The sequence below is a fragment of the Cyprinodon tularosa genome, unplaced genomic scaffold (assembly GCF_016077235.1).
Source record: "Cyprinodon tularosa strain WSP-4 unplaced genomic scaffold, ASM1607723v1 ctg796, whole genome shotgun sequence".
NCBI classification, from domain to species: Eukaryota; Metazoa; Chordata; class Actinopteri; order Cyprinodontiformes; family Cyprinodontidae; genus Cyprinodon; species Cyprinodon tularosa.
In genome coordinates, this window is record NW_024039558.1 from 305,877 (window position 1) to 333,078 (window position 27,202).

Sequence of the window (27,202 nt, forward strand, 5' to 3'; positions counted from 1 at the left end):
GTCTTCTCTGAGCCGTCATCAATGAGAGCAAACGTGTCTAAAGATTTCTTCTGATGGTGTAACTGAATGGGCACCACCTTGAGCATTACACGACCAGAGTGACTGACAGGATCCAGAAATACTCTTCTGGTACTCACTGTTAGGATGTTAGGGTCCCACCTTCTAGCCTCAACCAGGTCATGAAGCACTAATAAGTGCTGTTCTCCACAGGTGGTGCACAGCTTCTTCAGAGTGCACTGTTCCGGAGTGTGTTTACAGCCACAGCGCCAGCATCTGGATTTATCCTTTAGCCATGTGGCGACAGCTGTGAGGTCCAGCTTCTTAAAGTTTACACAGCCACTGAGGTAGTGTTCTGTTCCTTCACAGTATGGGCAATATGGCTTAAACTTTTGTTCTTCTTGGAAGGGGAAGAAGAACTAACAGCTTCTGCCTTGATATATGTCTGTCGGCATTTGAGAAGGATCTGTGCCATAATATATGGATGCAGACTTACTCTGTGCTTTGGACCCTGTAGATGCTATGGAGTTACTTCTCCCCGGTCGTGGTCTGTCTGATGACTGTGTTTGAGTGGCTTGCCTTGATAGCTGAAGAACTTGGGACTTGCGTTCGAGCCATTCAGACAGGTCATACATGTTGTATGTGCGGCTGCTCCCAGTGCGTATAATGCCACGCGTGATACAGTACTCAATGAAACTGTCTCTGTAGCTAGGAGGGAGTTTGGTGAGTAACCTGTCTACATGTGAACCACAATGGAGCTCACTGGCTGCTACATCATCCATAGTACTAAGGAAACCTACAAGGCTAGACACTGCCAGGGAGAAATCTTCAAAGGCTTGAGGGTCACCAACCTTAACAGGAGAGCAGTTAAGGATAGCACTGAGTTCACTCTGGATTAACTGTCGAGGCTGTCCATATCTCTGTTCTAAGGCTCGAATTGCACTAGTGTAGGGAGTGCGGTCATGAATATAGCGCCTAGCAACTTGTAGAGCACATGGATGCTCTAAATGATCCAGCAGGATGTGATATTTATATTCCTCAGTGAGGTGTGCATGAGGCCCTAGCAGGCTGTCCAATCCTTTCTTCAGAAGTGCAAATTCACTCTCTCGGCCTGATTTGAATGTGACCAATCTAGGCTTTGGGATGCCGTATGATGATGCCACAATCATCTCCATCAGGTTTGGCTGGTTGACTTCTTCCGTCAAACGTAGTGGGGCTGTTGTCTGATATGCACCTGGAGGTGTTGGATAGGCCGCAGAGTAATGGCTGGGAAAATCAGTAGGTGGAGCAGCATATTGCTGGCTATAGTTCTGCTGTGCTGCCGCTCCCTGTGGTTTCTGATACAAAGGTGTAGCAGAGGCCGCAGCAAGGTTGTATGATGCTCCAGAGTACACCTGGCTGGTTCCGCTTGGTAACTGCAGATGTTGGTATCTCTGACTGAATAAAGACTGAGCGTGATGTGGTTCGAGCTTCCCAAGCTGCTTAGATTGTGATACTTGGATGTCAGGTTGTAGAGCAGGCTGTATCACATGTCTCACTCTAGGAGGCGGAGCTGGTAACGATGCTGACTGACCTACTGGCTGGAAGGCCGTGTCTATCCGAGGCTGGGACATAGGTGGTGGCTGAAACGTATGCTGAGGTGCTTCAACTACATCTGGCTGTGGAACCGTGTGGAACCGTGCTGTCTGTACCGTGGGGCTTGCCTTTAGCGATGATAAGGATGCAGCAGGTTCTACTTGTCTTAGTAGGTTCACAGGTGTTCTGTTGTCCTGCCTTGCTGGTGCCAGGATGTTCAACTGATCCCTGGTATGACTGCTGTGTATATCCACACTGCTAGACTGTGGTAGGAATGCAGGAAGGGATTCTGCTCTATTATGTTGTTGAACATGACTGTGGGGCACGAGAGGGCTGCATGACCTACATGTTCGCTCTAGTTGCTCCACACGCTTGGTTAATGCACCACTGGTCTCCTTCATGGTAACTTGCATCTCATTCATTGCTTCTAAAACACTGCCCCATACTGCCTCCATCTTGTCCCATCTTCTTTTCTTATCCTTATAAGATTCTTCTGAGCTGCTGCTTGTTGATGACCCTGACTCCTCCGGATCAGGTAGGTCATGCTCATACTCCACCAGATGTCCCGGAAGCTTCCTGCTCCTGCGTGGACGGGGACTATGCTCATGACTTTTCTCCTGAGGAATGTTGTCTTGTGAAGATGTCATGTTGTTGATTCGACCAATGAGATCCGGCTCGAAGGACCAATTGTAGAAGACTGTGTGCGTTTAGATGCACTAGTTCCAGATATCTCATCAGTTGAATCTTCCTCGGTCAGAAGGAATATGCCAACTCCATCGGTGCAGCTCAAAAGGTTTATTAATGGAATAGAAGCAGGTACATTGGAGATGATGGTACAGATGATGAGGTTTATATTTGCTTTTCTTAGGGATATGTATATGGATGTGTGGTTATCTGAAACAGAATAAACAATAAATATGCATATTTATAGCTATGCAGGCAAAACATGTGCATATAGATGAAGGATGAAATTGGCTTGTAATACCAAATAAATCCACTGGAGGTCGCCATCACATCACACATGCATTATTGATCAAACGTAATAAGCATTTAACTGACGAAACCGTCGGAAAATATGAAATAAATGGCGATGCCCTCATTTACTAATAAAATGGAAATATATCTAGCAAAGTGTAACAAAGAACTTGAGTTATTATAAGTATATTCTTGCATTGTCAGTAACCAGAGAAACTAAAGAACAATTTAACCTCCTGGGTTAATAACTGACAGAAAAAAACACAATATCGGACTTAAAATGTATACTTACATCGTAAAGAACGCACACAGGTTTCATACACACTGGATTGAAGTAGGATTAATGGTGGATGCTATTTTGTGCCACCGAACCACCCAGAAGCATGGAAAACACAGCTTATTCAGCTACGTAAAATTAGAACTACAAGATGAACAGATGCATCATGGGTAATGTGGTACTAAAGAAACAGACGGACTTTTAACAATTATAATATTATTGTAATATGTGATTAAAATGAGATCTATGGCGCCTCCTGTTCATTCTGACAGCAGGTGGTCCGATCCAAGATGGCCGCCCTCGTCGGCCAGCATCCAATGCGGCGTCTACCTATAAAATGTCTAACATTGATGCAGGTTTTATTTTCTGCAGCCTTTCCTCTCAGTCTCTCTAACCCAGTGGTTCTCAAACTTTTTCTGTCATTCCCCACTTTGGACAAGGGGGAATTTTCAAGCCCCGCCTGTCCCCATCGCCCCAACACAATGCTAATGAAATATTCAACAATCTTAAAATGTTCCAATTTTATTGAAGTAACAAGTAGTATCTAAATACAAATCTACATCAAATAACAGCAAGCTCAAAAATAAAGAAAATAAAAATGCAGCTGTGTCAAAATTTGTATCAAGCTCAAAGATAGAAAAAATTAAAGTGCCACTCTGCAATCTGTTAATAAAAGAAAAGAAGTGAAATCCATCTGGCAAGACAGGTCTATTTATCCCTGCATTAGTGGCTGCAATGAGCCTGTTTTGCATTGCAGTTTCTCAAAACGGGGTTGCAGGCTTGATACTGCCACTCTCAAGTCATGCTCAATGTTCTGCTGAGATCTGTATTTTGTTTTCATTGAAGCAGCAGCTGAAAAGCCCATCTCACAGAGATATGATGTGGCAAAGGGAAGAAGAATGCACACAGCTCTCTGCCCGATGAGTGGATACTCGCTCTCCACTCCTAACCAGAAACATGAACATGTGGCTGTGTGAATCAAACGCCGTTATTTATTTAAGATAAAATATTTCAAATTCAGTTATTTATGATCAACCTGCGCCGTCAATCCCGGCGCATGTGCGCTTTATTTGCAGTCTGGACGCTAAAGTTAAACATGCTGTGTCTCTGCTCTGACTGCAGCGCTGATAGGGACTCCTGCGATAGCGGGGGAGAACGGGGTGGGGACGGGGGAGGCGCCCCACGGCAGCACCTGCCGCTGGAGGACAAGAAAAGGAACGATACGTGCTTTCACGTAAGAGTCTCCAAAAGGCGCTAGATTTGTTTTTTTGAAAAAGAGTCGCTGGAGGGGTCTGAAATATAGCGACAAAGTCGCTGAGTTGGCAACACTGGGGCGCGAAAGTTTATTCTGTTACAAATAATATGCCGACGTCACGTCAATCATTATTTTGGCACTTCAGTTCCAGGGGAAATTTTTCTCATATCTAATGTTCTTTTAATTAGACTGCATGTAGGCTAGTAATGATTACTTTGTGGGTTTGATTGGTCTAAAAAGCGGCAACATACAGCTATAAGGACAGTTTGCTCTCACACGTTCTACATTTATAGTCACACACACACACACACACACACACACACACACACACCGGAACTTGGCGCGCCCCACCTGTCACGTCTCAATTCCCCACCAGTGGGTCGCGCCACACACTTTGAGAACCGCGGCTCTAACCTGTGCTGGTCCTTTGAACACCAGGCGTCTATGGCAAGCCATTTGTCGCTTTATTCTGGACAACATTTATGATAAATTTGAACTTTATTTAAAGGATGTTTTAATTTGGAATCAAAATATTAAAAAAATAACTTTCTGACCATTTCTTCTTATGTAATCTTTTGCTACTGTTGGCCAGGTTTTATATCCACAAATATAAAATTATTAGGATTAAACCCTCATCTATCTCTTTTTTTAAAGGAAGCAACAACTTATTTTTCTACATTATCCTCCTCTAATAACAAAAAGGCTGTTAAAACTTTATCTTTGTACGCTAAATTCAAAGTATTTATGTAATCCCTTTACATGCTTCTATGTGTTGCTTTACTTAATCTCTATTATTATTTTTACTTATTTTAGTTATTTTTATGTATAATTTTTTGTTCAGACCCTTTGCGATTCTTCACAGGAAAATGTTTTCCTTACTTTTTGTTTTATAAAGAATTTTCAAATAAAGTTTATTAAAATAAAAAGAAAAAAATATATATAATATCTATGATTTTTTTTTTCTCAGAGATTACAGTTCATTGATGTTTAGCCTACGCCCCCTGCTGGTCACTAAGATAATAGCCCAGATTCATTCACCGTTAAATGTACTGTCATAAATGTGGCCTTATTTTAACATATTTTCTATGTTTTGAACTGAGGATTGTTTTTTTGGTTCCTCTCTAATATTTTAAGCTTTTTTTCTAATTCAAACAATTCTTACTTCAGCCTGATTAGCTCAACATCTGTTATCCATGTTATGGGCTGTTATCTGAACATGGGCGGTTCCAGATGGGGGCCGTCAGGGGCCAGTGGCTCTGCAGACCTTTTATGGCCCCTCTACTGAAAACATAACCTGCAAAAATTTAAATGCAAGTATTTTTTTTCTTGAAATAGGTGTAAATTTACTTGATTTAAGCAGATAGGGAAGAAAATCTGCAGATGGAAATGATTAATTGTTTAAAGAAAAAACAACTTATTTTGAAGGCAAAGTTTCTGATTATCTTGCCTTATGGAACCAAGTCTTCCTTCCTTTGATCATCTTATTTATCTATGCTTCTTTTTTTAAAACTGAAATCTGATCTTCTTTTGTTTCATTTTTTTTTTGTGTTTAGATTTTATTCTTTGCTCCCATAAAAAATTATTGGCCCCAGCGGAAACTTTCCAAAACCACAACTGTATCTAAATTTTAAACCAAAAATGATTTTTAAAAATTAAATCTGTCCAAAATTGATATTTGTGATCAACTTAACTGATATCAACCCCATAATTACAAGAATAGATATCTGAAAAATAGAAATTATGAAAATACTTCTTTTAAACAATTAAAATAACATCCATAATAAATCAAATCATCATAAAAATATTCTAAATTAAGATTTTACAATCCATATGTTTTTGTGTAATCGGTGTTCTACAGAGTAAGACCTCCTGTCAATTTGAGCTCGGAATAACCTACGCTGAAGCTGCAAAAAGGATCCCATCTCAGTCAGAAAACCCCAAACCTACAGTTCAACACACAGCAAATTCCAAACCTCTAGAGAAATCTCTAAAAATTGATGAAGACTCACTTATTGTTAAAAAGACAAATTTTGTTCTTTTCATGGTAGAAGTTATTAATTGTACTGCACAGACAACAAAAAAAACGGAAAAAATCAAAATAATAGTGAAGGCTGCAGAAAAATATCTGGACATTAAAGATTTGAACTGGGAGATGGTTGGAAGTATGATGGGAGGACCGATGGGACCATCAGAAACTGGCAGAGTTAAGATGACCTAGAGTAAATTAAAATTATATGGGCAAATGTGATTTAGTATTATGTTGGTTTAAGTTACACAGGTTTTTTTTTTTTTTTTTTTTTTTTTTTTTTTTTTTTTTTTTTTTGGGGGGGTGAATCGTTTCCTGTTTTCTTGCTTTACTCCATATCAGTTGGTGGCGGTAATGCACAATTCACAAGTCTGCCAACCGCCATAAAATCCCATAAGAAGAAGAAGAAGACCTCCTGTCCATCAGTTCCAGCTCTGTAGCTGTAGTCCTACTGACTTCCGGGACAGCTCAGCGCCAGTCCACGCAGCAGAGTTTCTCCCCCCGATGCTCCAGGGGGCTCCTGCTCGCCCTCCGCGGACCCTCCACTCAGCTCCGCTCACTTTCATCCGTCAGAGCCGCCCTGCCTCAGACACCAGGACCCGCCGGAGGTTCCGAACACTGGCCGGTTCGGAACCGATATCGGAGCTAACCCAGGAGGCTAGCGGCGTGCGTTAGCAGTGTGGGCTGTGGGGGTGAAGGTTCGGTCCGGACGGGGCAGAGCGCAGCATGGCGTCTGTGAGCAGCAGTAAGACCGGGGAGGCTCCAAACCGGACTCAGAATGAAGGTGAACATAGTTCGGATTAAAACACTGAATTCTCATTGAACCTTATCAGCCTTTTAAACTGGTTGTACCAGTGAGAGCTGCAGCTAACTGCAGCTAAATCTACCAGTTTGGGCCGAATAAAAAAACTGGTTATCGGTGAAACAAAGCCGAACTATCAGTTGCTATGGTGACTAATTAATATTAGTAGAAGAAGTCGATATTTAAAGGTGAAAAGCAGCTTTGATGTAAATTCATGTTTTTTTAGATGAAGTTTGGCAGAGATCCTGGTTTCTCTCATTTAGCTGCTGACTTGTGCAGTTGTACAGGTGAAGGTTCTGTTAAACATCCATTCCGCCTTAAGTACTGCGGCTTTAAGGTGGAATGAGCGGCGACGGCTCAGTGAATGTCACCTGGTGACGTGGAGCTTTGACTCAGGTGTGTCAGCGGCCCCTGAACACATGGGGGGGGGGGGGGGGATGAACTTATTGTGCTACGGAAGAGGAAGTGAACTGATTTTTACATTTTATTTGAGTATAATATGCAGAAAACTAGTGATCTATATATTATATTAATTATTTATAATAGTATTAATCTCTATGCTTATTCAGTAGAAACCCATGTCCTGTATTTATGGAACCATTATTTATCCACCACTTGCTGCTATTGTACCCGTGCCTGTGTAATGCCAATAAAGTTGAATCTAATCTAATCTAAAAAGTCTTTTTTTCTCAGAATTCTGACTTTAATCTCTGAATTCTGTCAGCTAACAAACATGTTAGCATCAAGCCGTAGCCATGTCTGTTTTAGAGACTAGATCTCTTGTTTTAAGGTGTTCCTGTTCCTCCCAAACAACTCACATGTTTGTCAGTGAAGCTGAGAGCTCCACCTCTCTGCCTTCATGATGCCCATCTACATTAAGATCCACAATTCTGAGATTTAAGTCAGAATTCTGACTTTTTTCTCATATTATTTTGAAATAATATTTAAAAATCAGTTAACTTTTTTTCAGTGGCCCTAATCCCCTTCCATATGAATCTGACCCGGTCCTCCCTGCATGTGTGCTGGGTTCAGGGTGAAATGGGTTCCAGAGAAGCAGAATTAAAAACCGAAAAATGTTATTTGCTTTAAGAACAAAAAACTCAGAGGAGATATTTGGCTAAAACGTTAAACATTCAGTGAAGCCTGTAGATTTAGTTAATGATAGACTCTGTGTCTGCACCTTGAAGCTCTCTGGTTCTTTTTCCTGAAAATGTTTTTTTTTTTTTGGGAAAAACTCTTTAAATAACACGTCTTAACTTATATGAATTAAATAACCAGAAGAGATGACACCTGATTCTGATAGCAATTGTAATCTTTAGGTCAGATTATACTTCTGCAGCCGCACACATCAACTGTTGCTTGTTTCTGGTGGAGAACCAGTTTTGCTGGTTTGCTTCTGCACCATCAGTCTGGAATTTCTAGGGATGCACAGCAGTTTCCCACCAAAGCGCTAGGGTTAGCCTATTCGAAAAGTCGCGAGAACTTCTGCGGCACCGGCGGGAGTGTTTATTTTCCTAAACAATAATGGCGCGTCTGCAGGATATCATGGTCACAGAGATGGATTTTGCGAGACATTGCAGAGGAAAAGGTTCTGTTAATGGAGTTGGCAAAAAGACCGATTAACCTTTCATCATAGTTTTCTATTGTAGTTGTTTCTCGGTTTTTAAAAATGGCGCGCCGCGGCACCGAATGGAGAAGCACGACCACACAGACAGCCGGAAAGGCATACTAAGGACCAATCACAGCTGCTTTTTGTCTACGCACATCCGCTTGAGGTCCGACGCGTAGTCAGGATTTTTTTGAGGTGCGTGACGACGGGTTGCAGAACCTCTGCGCGGGGGGTGTGGTCACGCACAGAGACAGATTTGACGGTGCAGAGGATATGCCTCAAAAGCATAAATTGGACTTTACTCAGATCAGAGAAGTTGCTTAGAGTTACAGAAGGCAGCTGCTCACCTCTCAGGAAGTGGCCCCGATTAACAGTTAAAAATTTTATAAAATTTTATAAATCCCCAATCTGCCACATCATCACATCAAACACGTTAGCAGATGTGGAGACATCCATGGCTCCAGCCTTATCACAATATTACACTTTGTTCTTACGTGAAGGACGCCGCTCTCATTCCATTCCCAAATAATTTTCCATGGACACAATGAAGATTATAACTGTATATCTGGACAGATAAACTGTCTTAATTAGATAAACTATTGGAGAAAACATCAGTTCTGACACAAAACAGGCAGCTAATATTAAAGTCGTAGGGAAATCATATTTAAATGTCAAATCATTCTGGCTTAAACATGTATATAAATGTACTCTTTATCTATATTGTCCAAAAAAGTTTGAAAATTTATATTTTTATTAAAAATCCTGTCTTAAAATCACCTAAATTCGGCCAATCATATGTCAACGGTCATCTGTCAATCAAATTTTTCCAGTCATAGCATCTTGATTCATCTGTTGCACATCCAGTTAGTCACAGTCAGAGAAACAGGACTACACTGAAAAACAGGCCAAGCTCCAACATCTAGAAACAAAGGTGTTGATGGCAGCAGCACAGCTGATATTTCTCTCCAAGAAAAGAGCATAAGGAGAGAGCAGAACGTTAGAGATTGAACTAACAGATTCTGCAGAGTGGGAGAATAGAAATAGAATGATGAAAAAGGGGTCCCTATGTCCTCCAGCAGTCTAAGCCTATAGCAGCAGAACTATAGAGATAGCTCAGGATAAGCTGAGCCACTCTAACTAGAAGCTTTATAAGTAGACATTAAATGCTTGTAGCGTGGTTATCACCCCCCTGTTTCCTTTTTCCAGCTGTAGCTAACAGGAAGTTGAAGTACATCAGTCTGGCGGTTCTGGTGGTCCAGAACGCTTCGCTCATCCTCAGCATCCGCTACGTGCGCACGTTGCCGGGGGACCGGTTCTTCACCACGTCGGCCGTGGTCATGGCCGAGGTTCTGAAGGTGACGACGTGTCTGCTGATCATCCTGCTGCAGAAGAGATGTAAGTCCAGGTGGGGGGTGGGGTTCCAGGTGTCTCTGAGCGACTTGGTTCTGATGCTGACGTCTTTTTGCAGTCAACCTGAAGGAGACCGCCTGCTTCCTGCTGGACTCCGTCGTCTTTCAGTACAAAGACACTCTGAAGCTGGCGGTGCCGTCCCTCATCTACACGCTGCAGAACAACCTGCAGTACGTGGCCATCTCCAACCTGCCGGCGGCCACCTTCCAGGTCAGACCAGAACCGCTCCAAACCATTTCCTTCCCCTTTAAGACACTGCAGCGTGCGTCTAATCACATGACTCCACTGAGCCAATCAGAAGTTTAAACAAAGAGAATGGTGGATTAGCCCAGTGAAGAAGCATCTAACCCCCAGATTTCATACAGGTGCTGGTCATAAAATTAGAATATCATGAAAAAGTAGATTGATTTCAGTAATTCCATTTAAAAAGTGAAACTTGTATATTATATTCATACATTACATACAAACTCATATATTTCAGATGTTTATTTTGTTTAATTTTGATGATTACAAATGACAACAAATGAAAATCTCAAATTCATCATATCAGAAAATTAGAATATTGTGAAAAGGTTCAAAATTGATGGCCCCTGGTGCCACACTCTAATCAGCTAATTAACTCAAACCACCTGCAAAAGCCTTTAAATGGTCTTTCAGTCTAGTTCTATAGGCTACACAATCATGGGGAAGACTGCTGACTTGACAGTTGTCCAAAAGACGACCATCGACACCTTGCACAAGGAGGGCAAGACACAAAAGGTCATCGCTAAAGAGGCTGGCTGTTCACAGAGCTCAGTGTCCAAGCACATTAATAGAGAGGCGAAGGGAAGGAAAAGATGTGGTCGAAAAAAGTGTACAAGCAAGAGAGATAACCGCACCCTGGAGAGGATTGTGAAACAAAACCCATTCAAAAATGTGGGGGAGATTCACAAAGAGTGGACTGCAGCTGGAGTGAGTGCTTCAAGAACCACCACACACAGACGTATGAAAGACATGGGTTTCTGCTGTCGCATTCCTTGTGTCAAGCCACTCTTGAACCACAGACAGCGTCAGAAGCGTCTTGCCTGGGCTAAAGAGAAACAGGACTGGACTGCTGGTGAGTGGTCCAAAGTCATGTTCTCTGATGAAAGTAAATTTTGCATTTCCTTTGGAAATCAAGGTCCCAGAGTCTGGAGGAAAAGAAGAGAGGCACTTCATCCACGTTGCTTGAAGTCCAGTGTAAAGTTTCCACAGTCAGTGATGGTTTGGGGTGCCATGTCATCTGCTGGTGTTGGTCCATTGTGTTTTCTGAGGTCCAGGGTCAACGCAGCCACATACCAGGAAGTTTTAGAGCACTTCATGCTTCCTGCAGCTGACCAACTTTTTGGAGATGCAGATTTCATTTTCCAACAGGACTTGGCACCTGCACACAGTGCCAAAGCTACCAGTACCTGGTTGAAGGACCATGGTATCCCTGTTCTTAATTGGCCAGCAAACTCTCCTGACCTTAACCCCATAGAAAATCTATGGGGTATTGTGAAGAAGAAGATGCAATACACCAGACCCAACAATTCAGAAGAGCTAAAAGCCACTATTAGAGCAACCTGGGCTATCATAACACCTGAGCAGTGCCACAGACTGATCGACTCCATGCCACGCCGCATTGCTGCAGTAATACAGGCCAAAGGAGGCCCAACTAAATACTGAGTGCTGTACATGCTCATACTTTTCATGTTCATACTTTTCAGTTGGCCAACATTTCTATAAATCCTTTGTTTTTATTGGTCTTCAGTAATATTCTAATTTTCTGATATGATGAATTTGAGATTTTCATTTGTTGTCATTTGTAATCATCAAAATTAAACAAAATAAACATCTGAAATATATGAGTTTGTATGTAATGTATGAATATAATATACAAGTTTCACTTTTTAAATGGAATTACTGAAATCAATCTACTTTTTCATGATATTCTAATTTTATGACCAGCACCTGTATTGTCTGTCACCGCGCCGCTCGCGTACGTCGTGCATCGTATTTCTCTGTCATGTTAACCAATAAGAATTGTTCCACATCCTCCGCACGTCACCGTCAACGTACGTCTTCTCTGTCTTTCATCGTCAAAATACGGAGCCGAGATATTCGTTACTCGACTCTGCTCCAGCCAGGTCAAGATCTACAACTGCAGTCTTACCAAACAGGAAAAAGAACATCTAGAAGATCCAGTTTGTCAAATTAAAATATAACGACAGATTGGTAACTACAAATTAGAGTATAATTCTTATCTATTCCCCAAAACTAAGAACGTTTAATTAAATGATTGGATGCAAACTATTGGTTCTTCAACATACCAGGAAACAGATTACTCATCTCCATCAGCCAGACGTCTTTTAACTCTAGAACCAACATTTCTACGCTGTCAGACCTCAGAACCCGAAAAGATCCGTGGATTAAAGCTTTTATGAAGCTGATCCTTAAGAAGCTTGCTAAGAAGCTTCTAGCATCAACGTTGGAGCCAAAGATGATTGCAGCTCGTACCTCATGGTTCTAATAGGCTCCTCCCCCTTCAGGTGACGTACCAGCTGAAGATCCTCACCACGGCGCTCTTCAGCGTCCTGATGCTCCGGAAGTCTCTGTCCAGGGTCCAGTGGGTCTCTCTGCTGCTGCTGTTTGGAGGCGTCGCCATCGTTCAGGTACGTCCGCTTCTCCAAACACCGACACTGGTCAAAAGTATTCACACCCCTGAAGGTTCAATTCAATTCTATTCAGTTTATTTCTATAGCTCCAATTCACATCCTGTCATCTCAAGGCACTTTCCAGTTCACCAGATCATCCAGTCAGATTGATACAATGTTTTCTATCTAAGGAAACCAGTCGATTGCATCGACTCATTGACTCTTCAGCAATCCCTCACACTAAGCATGCTTGTAGCGACAGTGGAGAGGAAAAACTCCCTTTGAACAGGAAGAAACCTCCAGCAGAACCAGGTTCCCACATTTCTGATAAAAACTGATGTGCTACAGCAGGCTAATGTGGCTTAGCTGATGGTCACTAGTTTAGCTAATGTTGCTAGTGTAGCTTAGCTAATGTTGCTGAGATTGCATAGCTTAGCTAATGTTGCTGAGATTACATAGCTTAGCTAATGTTGCTAGTGTAGCTTAGCTAATGTTGCTGAGATTACATATCTTAGCTAATGTTGCTAGTGTAGTTTAGCTAATGTTGCTGAGATTACATAGTTTAGCTAATGTTGCTAGTGTAGCTTAGCTAATGTTATTGAGATTACGTAGCTTAGCTAATGTTGCTAGTGTAGCTTAGCTAATGTTGCTGAGATTACATAGCTTAGCTAATGTTGCTAGTGTAGCTTAGCTAATATTGCTGGGATTACATAGGTTAGCTAATGTTGCTAGTGTAGCTTAGCTAATGTTATTGAGATTACATAGCTTAGCTAATGTTATTGAGATTACATAGCTTAGCTAATGTTGCTGAGATTACATAGCTTAGCTAATGTTGCTGAGGTTACACAGCTTAGCTAATGTTGCTAGTGTAGCTTAGCTAATGTTGTTGAGATTACATAGTTTAGCTAATGTTGCTGAGGTTACATAGCTTAGCTAATGTTGCTGAGATTACACAGCTTAGCTAATGTTGCTAGTGTAGCTTAGCTAATGTTGTTGAAATTACATAGCTTAGCTAATGTTGCTGAGGTTACATAGCTTAGATAATGTTGCTGAGATTACATAGCTTAGCTAATGTTGCTAGTGTAGCTTAGCTAATGTTGTTGAGATTACATAGTTTAGCTAATGTTGCTGAGATTACATAGCTTAGCTAATGTTGCTGAGATTACATAGCTTAGCTAATGTTGCTGAGATTACATAGCTTACCCAATGTTGCTGAGTTTACACAGCTTAGCTAATGTTGCTAGTTTAGCTTAGCTAATGTTGTTGAGATTACATAGTTTAGCTAATGTTGCTGAGATTACATAGCTTAGCTAATGTTGCTGAGATTACATAGCTTAGATAATGTTGCTGAGGTTACATAGCTTAGCTAATGTTGCTAGTGTAGCTTAGCTAAAGTTGCTGAGATTACATAGCTTAGCTAAAGTTGCTGGGGATTGCATAGCTTAGCTAATGTTGCTAGTGTAGCTTAGCTAATGTTGCTGAGATTACATAGCTTAGCTAAAGTTGCTGAGGTTACATAGCTTAGCTAATGTTGCTAGTATAGCTTAGCTAATGTTGCTAGTGTAGCTTAGCTAATGTTGCTAGTATAGCTTAGCTAATGTTGCTAGTGTAGCTTAGCTAATGTTGCTGAGATTACATAGTTTAGCTAATGTTGTTAGTGTAGCTGAGCTAATGTTGTTAGTGTAGCTTAGCTAATGTTGCTAGTGTAGCTTAGCTAATGTTGCTGAGATTACATAGTTTAACTAATGTTGCTGAGATTACTTAGCTTAGCTAATGTTGCTAGTGTAGCTTAGCTAACGTTGCTGAGATTACATAGCTTAGCTAAAGTTGCTGAGATTGCATAGCTTAGCTAATGTTGCTAGTGTAGCTTAGCTAATGTTGCTGAGATTACATAGCTTAGCTAAAGTTGCTGAGGTTACATAGCTTAGCTAATGTTGCTAGTGTAGCTTAGCTAATGTTGCTGATATTACATAGCTTAGCTAATGTTGCTGAGGTTACATAGCTTAGCTAATGTTGCTAGTGTAGCTTAGCTAATGTTGCTGCTATTACATAGCTTAGCTAAAGTTGCTGAGGTTACATAGCTTAGCTAATGTTGCTAGTATAGCTTAGCTAATGTTGCTGATATTACATAGCTTAGCTAATGTTGCTAGTATAGCTTAGCTAATGTTGCTGATATTACATAGCTTAGCTAATGTTGCTGAGGTTACATAGCTTAGCTAATGTTGCTAGTGTAGCTTAGCTAATGTTGCTAGTGTAGCTTAGCTAATGTTGCTGATATTACATAGCTTAGCTAAAGTTGCTGAGGTTACATAGCTTAGCTAATGTTGCTAGTATAGCTTAGCTAATGTTGCTAGTGTAGCTTAGCTAATGTTGCTGATATTACATAGCTTAGCTAATGTTGTTCTTTATGTTGTAGTTTGTTGTTGTTGTTTGTGGTATCAGGTGATTCTGAGCCGTCTGCAGTCCAGCGGCTCCAGCTGATGGTTCGCTGGTCGTCTCCTTGCAGGTGCAGCAGGAGGGAAACAAAGAGGCGGCGGTGGCTGACTCCTCCAGCCAGAACTACATGGTGGGTCTGGTCGCCGTGGTGATCAGCTGCCTGTCGTCAGGGTTTGCCGGCGTTTACTTTGAGAGGATCCTGAAGGGGAGCTCTGCGTCGGTGTGGATGAGGAACGTGCAGCTGGGGATCTTTGGCACGGTGCTCGGCCTGCTGGGATTGTGGTGGAACGACGGGCCCGCCGTGTCTGAGCACGGCTTCCTGTTTGGCTACACGGGCATGGTCTGGTGCGTCATCTTCAACCAGGCGTTCGGCGGGCTCCTGGTGGCCGTCGTGGTCAAGTACGCCGACAACATCCTGAAGGGCTTCGCCACGTCCTTCTCCATCATCGTCTCCACGGTGATGTCCATCTACCTGTTCAGCTTCCATGTGGACCTGCTCTTCTCCGCGGGGGCGGGGCTCGTCATCGGTGCCGTCTACATGTACAGCCTCCCCAAGCCTGCGTCCAGCGGGCCTTTTCCCCCAAACTCCACCTCTTCCTCTGCGTCTGCGGAGCCCCTGAGGACAGACAGAGGCGGCGAAATGGAGGAGTTTCTGCCAAAGTCAGTTCTGGTGAAGTGATTCTGTCTTTCTCTGGCGCCACCTGGTGGTCCTTTCCCCTCTAATCCAACTAATCAATTAGCGGGCTGCTGCTGCGTCTCCTCCTCCGTCCTCCTTCCCTCTGGGTACTAACCGCTGCTCCTCCTCTCTTCCTCAGAGCTCCTCCCTCGGCCGGCAGCGGCACAGACTAATTCCTGGAAGCAGGGCAGGAAGGCGCAGCAGCGCCTCCTGCTGTTTTCTTGCCTTAAAACTCTTTACTAACCGAAAGAAAGAAGCACCTTGACCTGACTGGGCTCCTGCTTTCTAACAGCTGATTGGATGGTCTGTGTGGGCGTCTGCGCAGACGGCGCCCCCTGCAGAGCGGTGCTGTTCGGTGCCTTTTCCTCTCGTCTGTACAGAAGCCATGCCGTCACAGTTCTCGGCTCGGATTCTGGGCCGAGCTGGTTGTTTGGAGCGTCTTTTATTTCCTGACGTTGGTCGTTTGGATCGGGGTCACGGGGGTCACGTGTCTGTTTGCTGCTTCTCCGTTTCACTTTTTGAAGAACTTTCACTTTTTTGTCTCCACCCCAAGAAGAACTGAGATGCCTCTGAAAATCAGAAGAGGTTAACAAACCGGAAGGATCTCCATGGAAACCTTCTCAGTTACGTGTATGGAGTAAAATTTGTTCCATTATTGTTTTCGAGCAAAGAGGACACCATGAAAATGGAAATTAAAAAAATTAAATGCAATCCATAAATAAAAACTGGGAAAAACTTGATTAAAAAAGCTTTTGAGAAAAAATTTACTGTTTTCTTAGATTTTATTTAAAAAACTTTTTTTTTCAAATATTTTTCTATATTTAATTTGTTCAAACATTTTTTAGATTTTCTTTCTTTTTTAGAATATTACAAATTGGGTTCTTTCTTTTTAAATTGTGTTTTACAGAAGAGACTTTGGACAATAACATTTAAAAAAACAGAATATTGATTAAAAAAATTTTTGAAAAAGAAATCTCTCTTTGAAAAAGTTTCTCTCAAAACTGTTGTTTGATAAAACTGTTTTTCCAAGTTAAATTTCCCGACTGCATTTTTCTTTTCAGTTTTCTTTCGTTTCAACAATACTGGAACATAATTTACTCCATATATTGGAACGCAGAGATGGAATATAATTTTTTAGAAAATATTTATGGGAATTTCTGCTGAACATCAACATTATAATGGAAATCATCAACATGAAAGCAGGAACTGGGTGGAGTTAACAATGTAGCCCCGCCCACACTCAACAGGCAGCTGCTCCTCCTGCTGGTAGAAGCTAGTACTGCATCCTGGTTTAGCGAAACCTAAAGGTTTCCATACTCACGTTGGTTTATTAAAGACAAGTCCAGTTTGTATCCAATTCCTTAAGAAATCTCCAGGTTGTTTTCCGGGTTCCTTCCTGTTAGAACCTCCCATCGGCTCTCAGGTCGCCTTCATGTGGAGATAAAAAAAATATAAAAATAAAAAGCTAGATCATCAGAACTTTAAAGCAGTGAAGGAGGTTTTCATGTAGGACTGTGTGTTTTTCTGACTGTGGGAGTGGGTGTGTGTTTTTTGGTTGGGACTTTTTGTTTTGGATGAGTTAGCAGGAAGCTTCAGGCATCAGACTGCAGAGCCGGTTTAGTTCTCAGAACGGATGGACCTTCACCGCACGTTGCTGCAGGTGTCTTTGGGACAGGAAGTTCTTTTGGATTCTGATCAGATAAAGAGGTTTATCTGGGTATCTGATTTATTTTTTGGTTCTGTTTCTGGAAAATAAAAACTTGAATAGAAGCTGCAGCTTTGAGGTGTTTTCAGTGATCCGAAGCAGACCCTACCCCCCCTCTGATGGTTGACATTCTCAGCAGGAAAGGTTCAATAGGAGTTCTGTTGGCTTGTTTGGTGCCTGAGCTGCAGCAGACGAAGACCAGAGCAATGATGGAAACGAGTTTAAGTTATTAAACTTAAGTTATTTTATTTACAGATAAAATGGTCAGCCTTTATCTATGGAAGAAAACAGGTCTCCTTGGTATCTGCCTTTTTTAACGCCGAATTTTAAACACTCAATTTTTATCTGGTGAAAATTCAGCTGCAAAAAAATCCCTGCAAAAAATTCAGCTGCAAAAAAAAAATCGGCTGCAAAAATTTCAGCTGCACAAAAAAAAAAAAAAAAAGAAAAATTCAGCTGCAAAAAAAAAATAAAAAATTCAGCTGCAAAAAAAAAAAAAAATTCGGCTGCAAAAAATTCAGCTGCAAAAAAAAAAAAAAAAATCAGCTGCAAAAAATTCAGCTGCAAAAAGAAATTCAATATCAAAAAATTCAGCTGCAAAAAAAACGAAAAAAAATCCGGCTGCAAAAAATTCAGCTGCAAAAAACAAATTCAGCTGCAAAAAAAACGAAAAAAATCCGGCTGCAAAAAATTCAGCTGCAAAAAAAACGAAAAAAATCCGGCTGCAAAAAAAAAATCGGCTGAAAAAATTTCAGCTGCACAAAAAAAATCGGCTGCAAAAATTTCAGCTGCACAAAAAAAAAAAGAAAAAGAAAAATTCAGCTGCAAAAAAAAAATAGAAAAATTCAGCTGCAAAAAAAAAATAAAAAAATCAGCTGCAAAAAAAAAAAAAAAAATTCAGCTGCAAAAAAAAAAAAAATTCGGCTGCAAAAAATTCAGCTGCAAAAAAAAAAAATCAGCTGCAAAAAATTCAGCTGCAAAAAAAACGAAAAAAATCCGACCAAAAAATTCAGATGCAAAAAAAAAAATTCAGCTGCAAAAAAAAAGAAAAAAATCCGGCTGCAAAAACTTCAGCTGTAAAAAAAAAAATTCAGCTGCAAAAAAAAAATTCAGCTGCAAAAAAAATTCAATATCAAAAAATTCAGCTGCAAAAAAAACGAAAAAAAATCCGGCTGCAAAAAATTCAGCTGCAAAAAACAAATTCAGCTGCAAAAAAAACGAAAAAAATCCGGCTGCAAAAAATTCAGCTGCAAAAAAAACGAAAAAAATCCGGCTGCAAAAAATTCAGCTGCAAAAAAAACGAAAAAAAATCCGGCTGCAAAAAAAAAATCGGCTGCAAAAATTTCAGCTGCACAAAAAAAATCGGCTGCAAAAATTTCAGCTGCACAAAAAAAAAAGAAAAAGAAAAATTCAGCTGCAAAAAAAAAAAAGAAAAATTCAGCTGCAAAAAAAAAATAAAAAAATCAGCTGCAAAAAAAAAAAAACAATTCAGCTGCAAAAAAAAAAAAAAATTCGGCTGCAAAAAAAAAAAATCAGCTGCAAAAAATTCAGCTGCAAAAAGAAGTTCAATGTCAAAAAATTCAGCTGCAAAAAAAACGAAAAAAATCCGACTGCAAAAAATTCAGATGCAAAAAAAAAAATTCAGCTGCAAAAAAAAAGAAAAAAATCCGGCTGCAAAAAATTCAGCTGTAAAAAAAAAAATTCAGCTGCAAAAAAAAAATTCAGCTGCAAAAAATTCGGCTGCAAAAACATAACAAATCAGCTGCAAAAAAAAGTGACTGCAAAAAAAAAAAAAATCAGCTGCAAAAAATTCAGCTGCAAAAAAAAAAAAAAATCAGCTGCAAAAAAATCTGCAGTAAATGTGTTGACCTTTTGGTGAACTCAAGCCAAAGCAATCTACATTTGATGCAGCTTCTAGCCAATGAAATTAGCTCATTTTTGTACAGGAAAAATTTAAGTTTTTCCGCCAGCCGCCTCTTCCGGATCAAACCAAGAGCCTTGGCAGGCGGGGGTGCTGCACTAGCTGTGATCGGATCAGTTATTTTACTCAGTCTGATCAGATGAACAATTCTAATGGCTGTCTGTTAGTAGTTACCTGACGTTTTGTAATCATATCTATTTACCAAGAAAATCTCATTCAGCTTCATTTTTCCTGGAACAAAGCTACGCCCAACCGTTGTCAGTGACCAAAGAAGCTCATTTCATTGGCTAGAAGCTGCTCGACTACATCGAGTGTAGATTGCTTTGGCTTTAGTTCACTAAAAGGTAAAAACATTTGCAATCTAATTTTTTGAAGGTCACTTCAGTTAAAATTCAGCGTAAGGAATTCAATATGTAAAAAAATAGTGTTTAAAATTTGGTGTACGAGAAAAAGGCAGATTCCAATGAGACCGTTTTTCTTCCATATTTATCGGCCTGCTTCCTGTTTCTGGTCATGTTTAATGTCTTAATGTTGATTTATCAGAATTATTCTTTAATATCAGCTGATCTGGGTCTCTGAAGGAACCAGATCAGCCTCCAGATGAACTGTGGTCCTCATGCAGCCCTCTGAACGGCCACCAGGGGGCCTCAGCAGCACAGGATGTCCTCTGGCTCCTTTAAAGCTCTGATCTCCATCAGGAACAACTGATGAACCGAAATATTCTCTGAGTCTCTGAGCTGAACTGATCTCCTGGTTTCATCATCATAGCTTTTCGCCTCATTAATAACATTTTTCCATAAAAATCTTTGATTCTTTCACCAAAAGGAGATGCTGAAATGCCAAAAAATCTAAATGCATTTTCTGTTGTCTGGAAGTTTGTTTTTTTGCAACCATGATAATTTAATATCAAGTTAAATTAATGTAAAACAAATACAGATAAATTATCAAAAATGTGTAAAATACAGGTAGATAGAAATAATTTTATGATATTTTATCTCTTTGTTGATTTATTTTAATATTGTTTTTACGTAAAGAAAGGGTTATGATAAAATGTTCTTGTCAATAAGCTGAATGTTTGATCTGTCTTTTAATATTTAAAGTTTATAAAACATGAAATGTATCAGTTTTTAGTGGCTTTTTTATGAATTCACCTGAAAATGATGCAGATTTTCTGGATCTGATCCCAGCTGACAGCCTGGAGCGCCCCCTGCTGGTTGCTCTCTTATCGAATCAGAAACCGTCTCGGTTCAGAACTTCATGCTGGAGGTTCTGATTCTGTTCGGACAGTTTAAGTTGCACTCGATTGTTGATTTGTATTCCGTTTGTGAGTTTGTAAATACTTCTTTTGGTAAAGTTTTATAAAGCAAACACTAAACTCTGGAGTTTGTCTTCAATTTGTCTTTTTTTGCAAAGTGTCCTTTAAATTTTAAAAAGGATTCAGAAAGGATGAAACATTTTTTTAAATGGCATAGATGAGGATTAACGTGGATTAATCTGCAAAGAACTGATTCATTGACTGGTTGAGCAGTGGGTCAGGTGACCCTAACAGGCCGTTTAGGATTCTCTGACCTCAGCTGATGGTGTCTGTTACTCATCAGAGATGAAACGCCTTCTAGGAACAACAGACGTCTGGTTCTGCTAAAGTATTAAAGGAGCAATAAGTGACGATTCACAGAGCAGGGCTGGTGCTGATCCAGAGTCAGTTCTGGGCTGAATTCCTGCAAACAGGAAGCCGGTGAATCATAGATTTATGACGAATGACTCCATGAAACAACCGAAACCCGTAGCATTGATTGGACGCACCCTGAAGTTTTCCTGCTTTTAGCTGAGATCTGCACTCGAACCAAGCCGTCAGCTTCGGGGGCTGGTCCGGGAATCAACAGGGAAGTGTACCGTCAACGGGTTTAACCTTGTGATGAAAGTTGGTGGAGGATCATGGACCTACAGTTGCGCTTTCATTAGGCTAATTATCCAAAAATGAGCTAAAACATCTATTTATTGAATGCTTTCCTATTTTTGAGAACACAAGACAACAACACACTGATATTTATATTTATAGATTACAAATATAGGACCCAAAAACATCAATGCATGAAAAAAATGCATCCCTAGAAGCACAATTTCAATTCTATCCAGAAAAAAATTGGATATGCTGCATTTTAAATATAGCATAGCATTTTTTTCTTGTAAAATTTCTTTTAAACTTGGACATGTATTTTATTGCATGTTGCATTTCCCAGTAAATCTGCAGCTCTCCCTGCTTCTCTCTGTTCTCTGTTTAAAAAAGATTTATGCACCTCTTTACTAATATAATGATGCCAGAAACATCAGTTTAAGATCTGTAGAAGCTCTGCAGGCTGATTCTATCTGTTCAATAAGGAAACATGTTCATTTTAACCTGGAACTGGGAGTCATTGTCCGCTTAGAAGCCTAGATTTTTTTTTAACTAGTAAAGAATAACACACTATATTTTCTCAAACTTCTTTTGTTATAACTTGTATTAACCTACAATCTGTTTCCATTTTTAGCTGAAAAAGCTCCGTATGTTTAACGAAAAGATTTTTCGGTGTCATCTCTAATTATTTTAACCGATCCGTCTCCTAACTTTTACCTAAACATCGAAGTAGCTGCTGGTTAATATTCACCTAGTGCTGCTGTGTCTCTCCTCCAATCACGTAGCGACTCTCTAAGCAGTGGAATGCGACCGCCAATCAGGTGTCTCAAAGTGACAGATACGATGATGTAACACTGAGAGGCGGGACATGGGAGCAGTGGGAGAGAGGAAAAAAATAAAAAAACAAACACTGACTCAAAACGCTCTGAACACAGATAGCAGCACCCAACCTCTGTTACCACCGCTGGCTCCCTGCCCCCCTCCACCGGGGTTCCAGGGCCCGGAGCTGACGGCTCGGTTCCAGGCCCGGTGTGTTTCCAGTACTGCCATTTTTGTTTGTGTAATTCCCACCTTGAGAGCTGTAATATCGTGGACCACAGATTGTAGGCGAGGAACGTGCTAGCGTGACGTGTAAATGGTCGTAAGAACCGAGCTCGGCACGGTTAACTGATCCGAGCTCGGTCCAAACTCGGCACGGATCGGTTTCAGAGGACCGGTGTAAAGGGGTCAATAATGTTTCAGACAGAAACGACACCAAACTAATCGCGCTACTTTCTCTCATTGAGAGCGTCGTCCTGGTTGGTGAGTTGAGGATCAAGTCATAGCGCAGCTAGATTCAAGATGAGAAAAGACCCTTCAGAAACAGTAAGTAGATTTTCTAATCCTTCTGAAGGACGACGAGGCTTCTTAGTTTTTTTCCAGACTATTTCTGCTCTGCTTCTCTTTCTGGCTTCCTTGTTTTCTGGCTGCTGCTCCTTTTGCCCAAAAATAAACAAATTCTGCGCTCTGCTTTAGGAACTCTAATGTGATTGGCTCAGGAACCAGGAAGTAAACACAAGCCACACCCTCAATCAACTTAGTTCCACACTGCACCTCTAGGCTTGATTGTTTATAGGGGATATTATATCCACCCACAGCTGACATATTAGAATAATTTCGGTTAATTTTAAAGGAAATGTCTATAGATCAAACTAATAAATAATAAATATTTATCTAATTAATAACTTAACGGACCTTTGTTTTGAAAGGGTCAGATCCGTCACTGAATGAGTGACCCGCTATAGGTCTGGGTGTTAGCCCTGCAAACGCTAACTAAGCTAACTAAGCTAAAAGTCTTTGTTAGCTAACTAAACAGTTATGACCCTAACATGATCAGACATATTTAAGATTTTTTGGACATAGGATTTGATCTAGAAGGATGAATGTGGTTTTATCTTTACAAGGAACTTCATGACTTATACATCAGTTCGCTATGAGGTTCCAAAGCAGCGAGCGAGGCCGCTTCATTTCGCCACAGTGCAACGCAGTGCATGGTACCCTCAGTACCATGGAGTATTAGGGCCAGGCTAGAGATTAGTTTTTCTTCTATTTCGAGAATAAAGTCGCAATGTTACAAGAATAAATTCGTAAAATTACGTGAAACAAGTAGTTACGATACGGTGTCGCCTGTGTCCGACCTTTCAGACATTTCAACATCTTTTTCTGAATCCCACATTGTAGCATGGCATAGACAATTCACGTTAGCAGTTTGAAGAACACCTGCTTGCTTCTGATGATTTCCTTTAGCTAACCAATGAGTGTTTGCGTTCTGTGACTCATCCAATCACACTAGTTTTCACTAGATGTGGGTGGAGCCAATGATCTGCATTGGATGGAGCACATGACGGGAAATAAAGATTTAGAAACATTAAACCGAAGCCAAGAGTAACGAGTAACATTTGTTTTAAAAAATGTAAGGAATAGAAAGTACAGATACTGGTGTGAAAATGTAATGAGTAGAAGTCAGAAGTAGGAAGAAAAATAAGTAATACAGTAAAGTATAAATACCTAAAAAAAATTACTTAAATACAGTAATGAAGTATTTGTACTTTGTTACTTGACACCTTTGTCAGTTTGACTAATCAGGAAATCTTTTAGCAGCAGCATCAAGCTGGGCAGGATGTCAAAGTGGAATCTGGTTGCTGATTGGTGGAGCTGGTCGGCCGTCATCTGCTGGGCGGAGCTCCAAGCTTTCTTTCTGAAACCGGTTGATGTATGATGACATTATTCTCGTAATGTTACGACTTTATTCGCGTAATTTTACGACTTTATTCTCAAAATAAAAATAAGAATAAAAATCTCTAGCCTGGCCCTAATACTCCGTCGTACCCTCAGGGACCTGATCAGGACTTGTAACTGTCAGGTTTAGCACCCCCTAGTGGCTAGAGTTTGTACACACCTGCTTTGAATAAAAAACGTTTTCTCTAATTTCTGCAGTAAAATATAATATATTAGAATAATGCATTTATGGAGTTTATTAAGTTGTTTAACTTATTTTGATGTATTTAGAATCATTCTCAATGTCCAAACATATGTAAACACTTTTTTAACGGTATAATTCTTCTAAAGCGGAGCACTAATGAAAAAATCAGCTAAACAATCTTTAGGAAACTGATGACGTATTTTCTGTCCAGCATCTTTGCTCCAGTTCACCTTTCTTCATCTGATCCAGACATTTAGGGGATCCTGTTCTGGTCGCACTGCAGACTTGGATCTGTCATCGTGCCCCAGGGCAGCTTTGGCTCCAAATTAGCTCACCACCATCAGCGTGTGGATAAAACCAACCAGTTAATTACTGATAAAAAAAAATGCTCCTCTTCTTTAGACATAGCTCTCAGGTTTCTTTTGTACGAAATAATTTGCTGATGTTATTATCATTGGATTCTTTCTCTTTTATGGGTTTAAATTGCGGAAAAATCCAGAATAACTCAGTTTGAGGCAGAGAGCTTTCCTTTCTACCAGGAGGTGATTACCTCTACGGTACCAAGACCTTCCCAGGTTGTTCTTGTCCAGCAAACAGTCCTGATCTCTGTAGTTATGGTGGAAACTTTAAGAACCGGTGCAGGTTCTCTCCTGGAGATCTTCTCTTTCAGAGGCAAACTGTGAAGATGTTCTACATTGTGTTTTCTGAGCTCCAAATGTTCAACAGTTCAGGAGAAATTCTGGAATTGGTTTTGGTTCTGAAAAACGATTTAGGCTGAATATCCTCCAGGCTAAAACCCAGATGGTGAAGAATGTTCTGCTGCTGATCCACCGGTCAGCATCCTCCCAGGAGAACAAACCGGCGCTCTGTCAGATCAGCATACCCCGTCAGACCAGCATACCCATAGTCAATGTTTGCGTTTTTTTGCGTTTATCCCTTTGGTTTTTTACGGAAAATAGATTTTAAACTACCTCAAAGAGTGTGTATCCCTTTAGTCGTGAACAAAAAAAAAAATATTTAAGGTCAGATTGCCATACGCTTCAAAAAAACACCAATCAGTAACATGACTTAAGGGATACATGCCCACTGAGGTAGTTTAAAGTTTATTTATCGTACAAAACTAAAGGGTTAAACAAGTATTGACTATGGGTATGCTGGTCTGACGGGGTATGCTCATCTGACAGAACACCGACTGTTCTTCATCTGTCCCAGGAGTCTAGTTTGCATGAAACCAGTCCTGATTCGGACAGCTCATAATCTACCCAGCATGCTTTGCACTTTAGGCAAAGCTGCAGATCTTAAGCAGGACTGTATGGAACACCAGGTTGTAGTCTGATCCGGTTTCAAAGCTGGCTCAGGCCCAGCAACCTTTCTTATGCTGGTTGTTTAGAGTCCGAAAGTGAATGCCTGCAGCTGTTGACTTGTGACTGAAACTGGTTGGAATCTGAAAAAAATCTTAAAATATCTCGGAGTTTCTCTTACGTAATTTGCATGTTTTTTAAACAAAAAAACAGGCTTTGTTGGTCCACTCTATAAATCCTGGAACTCAACACTATTTCTGATATTTTGCATTGAAAAAGCTTCCTGGATGGGAAGAGAAACGTCTTCAAAGTCGGAAACAAAGTCCAGAAGACTGTTTTTTCAAATGTTTTTTAAATGTTTTTTAAATGACTATGACCTGGATGACTTCCTGTTTCAGGAAATGTTCTTTGTTCTCAGTTCAGACCTCGGAGAAACATTTGAAACTCTTTAAACCTCTGATCTTTCCTCCTCTATCCCTCCTGCAGGTGTTCAGGAAAAGAAAAAGGCTCCTGAGATGAAACCGAGATGCCAAACTGCTTCACTCCACGAGCAGCAGGACTGAAATCCGTCTGCTCTGTCCCAGAGGTAAAGACACCTGAAAACGGGCGGATCTCTCACACTCCAGCAGCTCTGAAATTACACTACTTTAGTTTTCTCCATTTGAACCCGGAAACAGTCCAGATCTTCTAGCAGAAGTTTGTTTTTTATAGTTTACATTTCCTAATGTTGCAATGATTAATATTTGAAAAGTTTGTTTTTAAATGAGACATTTTAGCTGAAAAGGAAAGAAACCCAATGAAGAGGGAGGGATTCTTTTTATTGACTTTCACAATAAAAGCAGAGCCAAACTGGATTTTCTTCACCAGAATCAACTTTCTGTCTGAATCTTCTCTAATTTTATTGTTTTAATAGTTTTCTTGGCTCAATCTGAGTGAAAGTTTCAATGAAAAACCATCTTTATTTTTATCTGAATCTCTGCAGCACATTTAAAGCTCCTCATTCAGCTCTTAGCTCAGACTAGCTGCCTCCTCCTGGAACCCTCTTTGCTGAACATCTCCAGTTCTATCAAACTATTGCAGGATTTTTCTCACATGTTCTGATGCCGACTGAAGCTTTTTTAAGAACTGTGATCATATATTTTAATAGCTCGATTTTATTTTGACTTATTAACATCATTTCAGCAGAAAATCGGCCAATTCAAAAGCCGATCTGTAAAATATCACATTTAACACTGACATTTTTAATGTAAATCTTTTATACTTATTTCTATTAGAAACAGAAATTATAATAGTAATGTCCTTAAAAAATATAAAGCAGCCTAAATAACATCATTGTCATTTTCTATTTTATTTCCATTTTATTTAAATTTAAAAAGTTCTCAATGTTGTGAAGTTATTCTTTTTTAAACACATAGTGTTTTTGTATTTTTTTTTTATGAACTTAAACCAGAACAAACACTCCTACACTGTGAAAATAAAATGTTTGTGTTATCAATAAATTAAATCTGGATTTATATTTTATTAATTTTTTCCATTCCACTGTTTTAGAAACAGCACCCCCTGCTGGTGGTGCCTAAGGACCAGTTTAACCATGTATACAAAAAAAACTCTGCTGTTTAATAAGGTAGAGGAAGAAGAAGTAATTGATTCTGTTTTGGGTATGTTTACTTTTTTTTTTTATTCATGAATAAATAATTTTTTATCTGCTGTCAGAGGCTCTGTGTGCA

The 27,202-nt window shown here is 40.2% G+C and overlaps 1 protein-coding gene across 2 annotated transcripts; it reads left to right on the forward strand.

Moving 5' to 3' along the window:
- Positions 1–6,553: 6,553 nt before the first annotated feature.
- slc35a2 (solute carrier family 35 member 2) lies at positions 6,554–26,804 on the forward strand. Of its 2 annotated transcripts, none has more exons than XM_038271231.1 (6): positions 6,554–6,889; positions 9,729–9,911; positions 9,985–10,136; positions 12,476–12,598; positions 15,087–15,676; positions 25,962–26,804. In XM_038271231.1, exons 1-6 carry the CDS (start codon positions 6,832–6,834, stop codon positions 25,987–25,989), a joined length of 1,134 nt encoding a protein of 377 aa, XP_038127159.1. In that variant the 5' UTR covers positions 6,554–6,831; the 3' UTR covers positions 25,990–26,804. The 2 variants fall into 2 exon arrangements, with proteins under 2 accessions (XP_038127159.1, XP_038127158.1); XM_038271230.1 differs by lacking the exon at positions 25,962–26,804 and adding an exon at positions 15,832–16,478.
- The last annotated feature ends 398 nt before the right edge of the window (positions 26,805–27,202 follow it).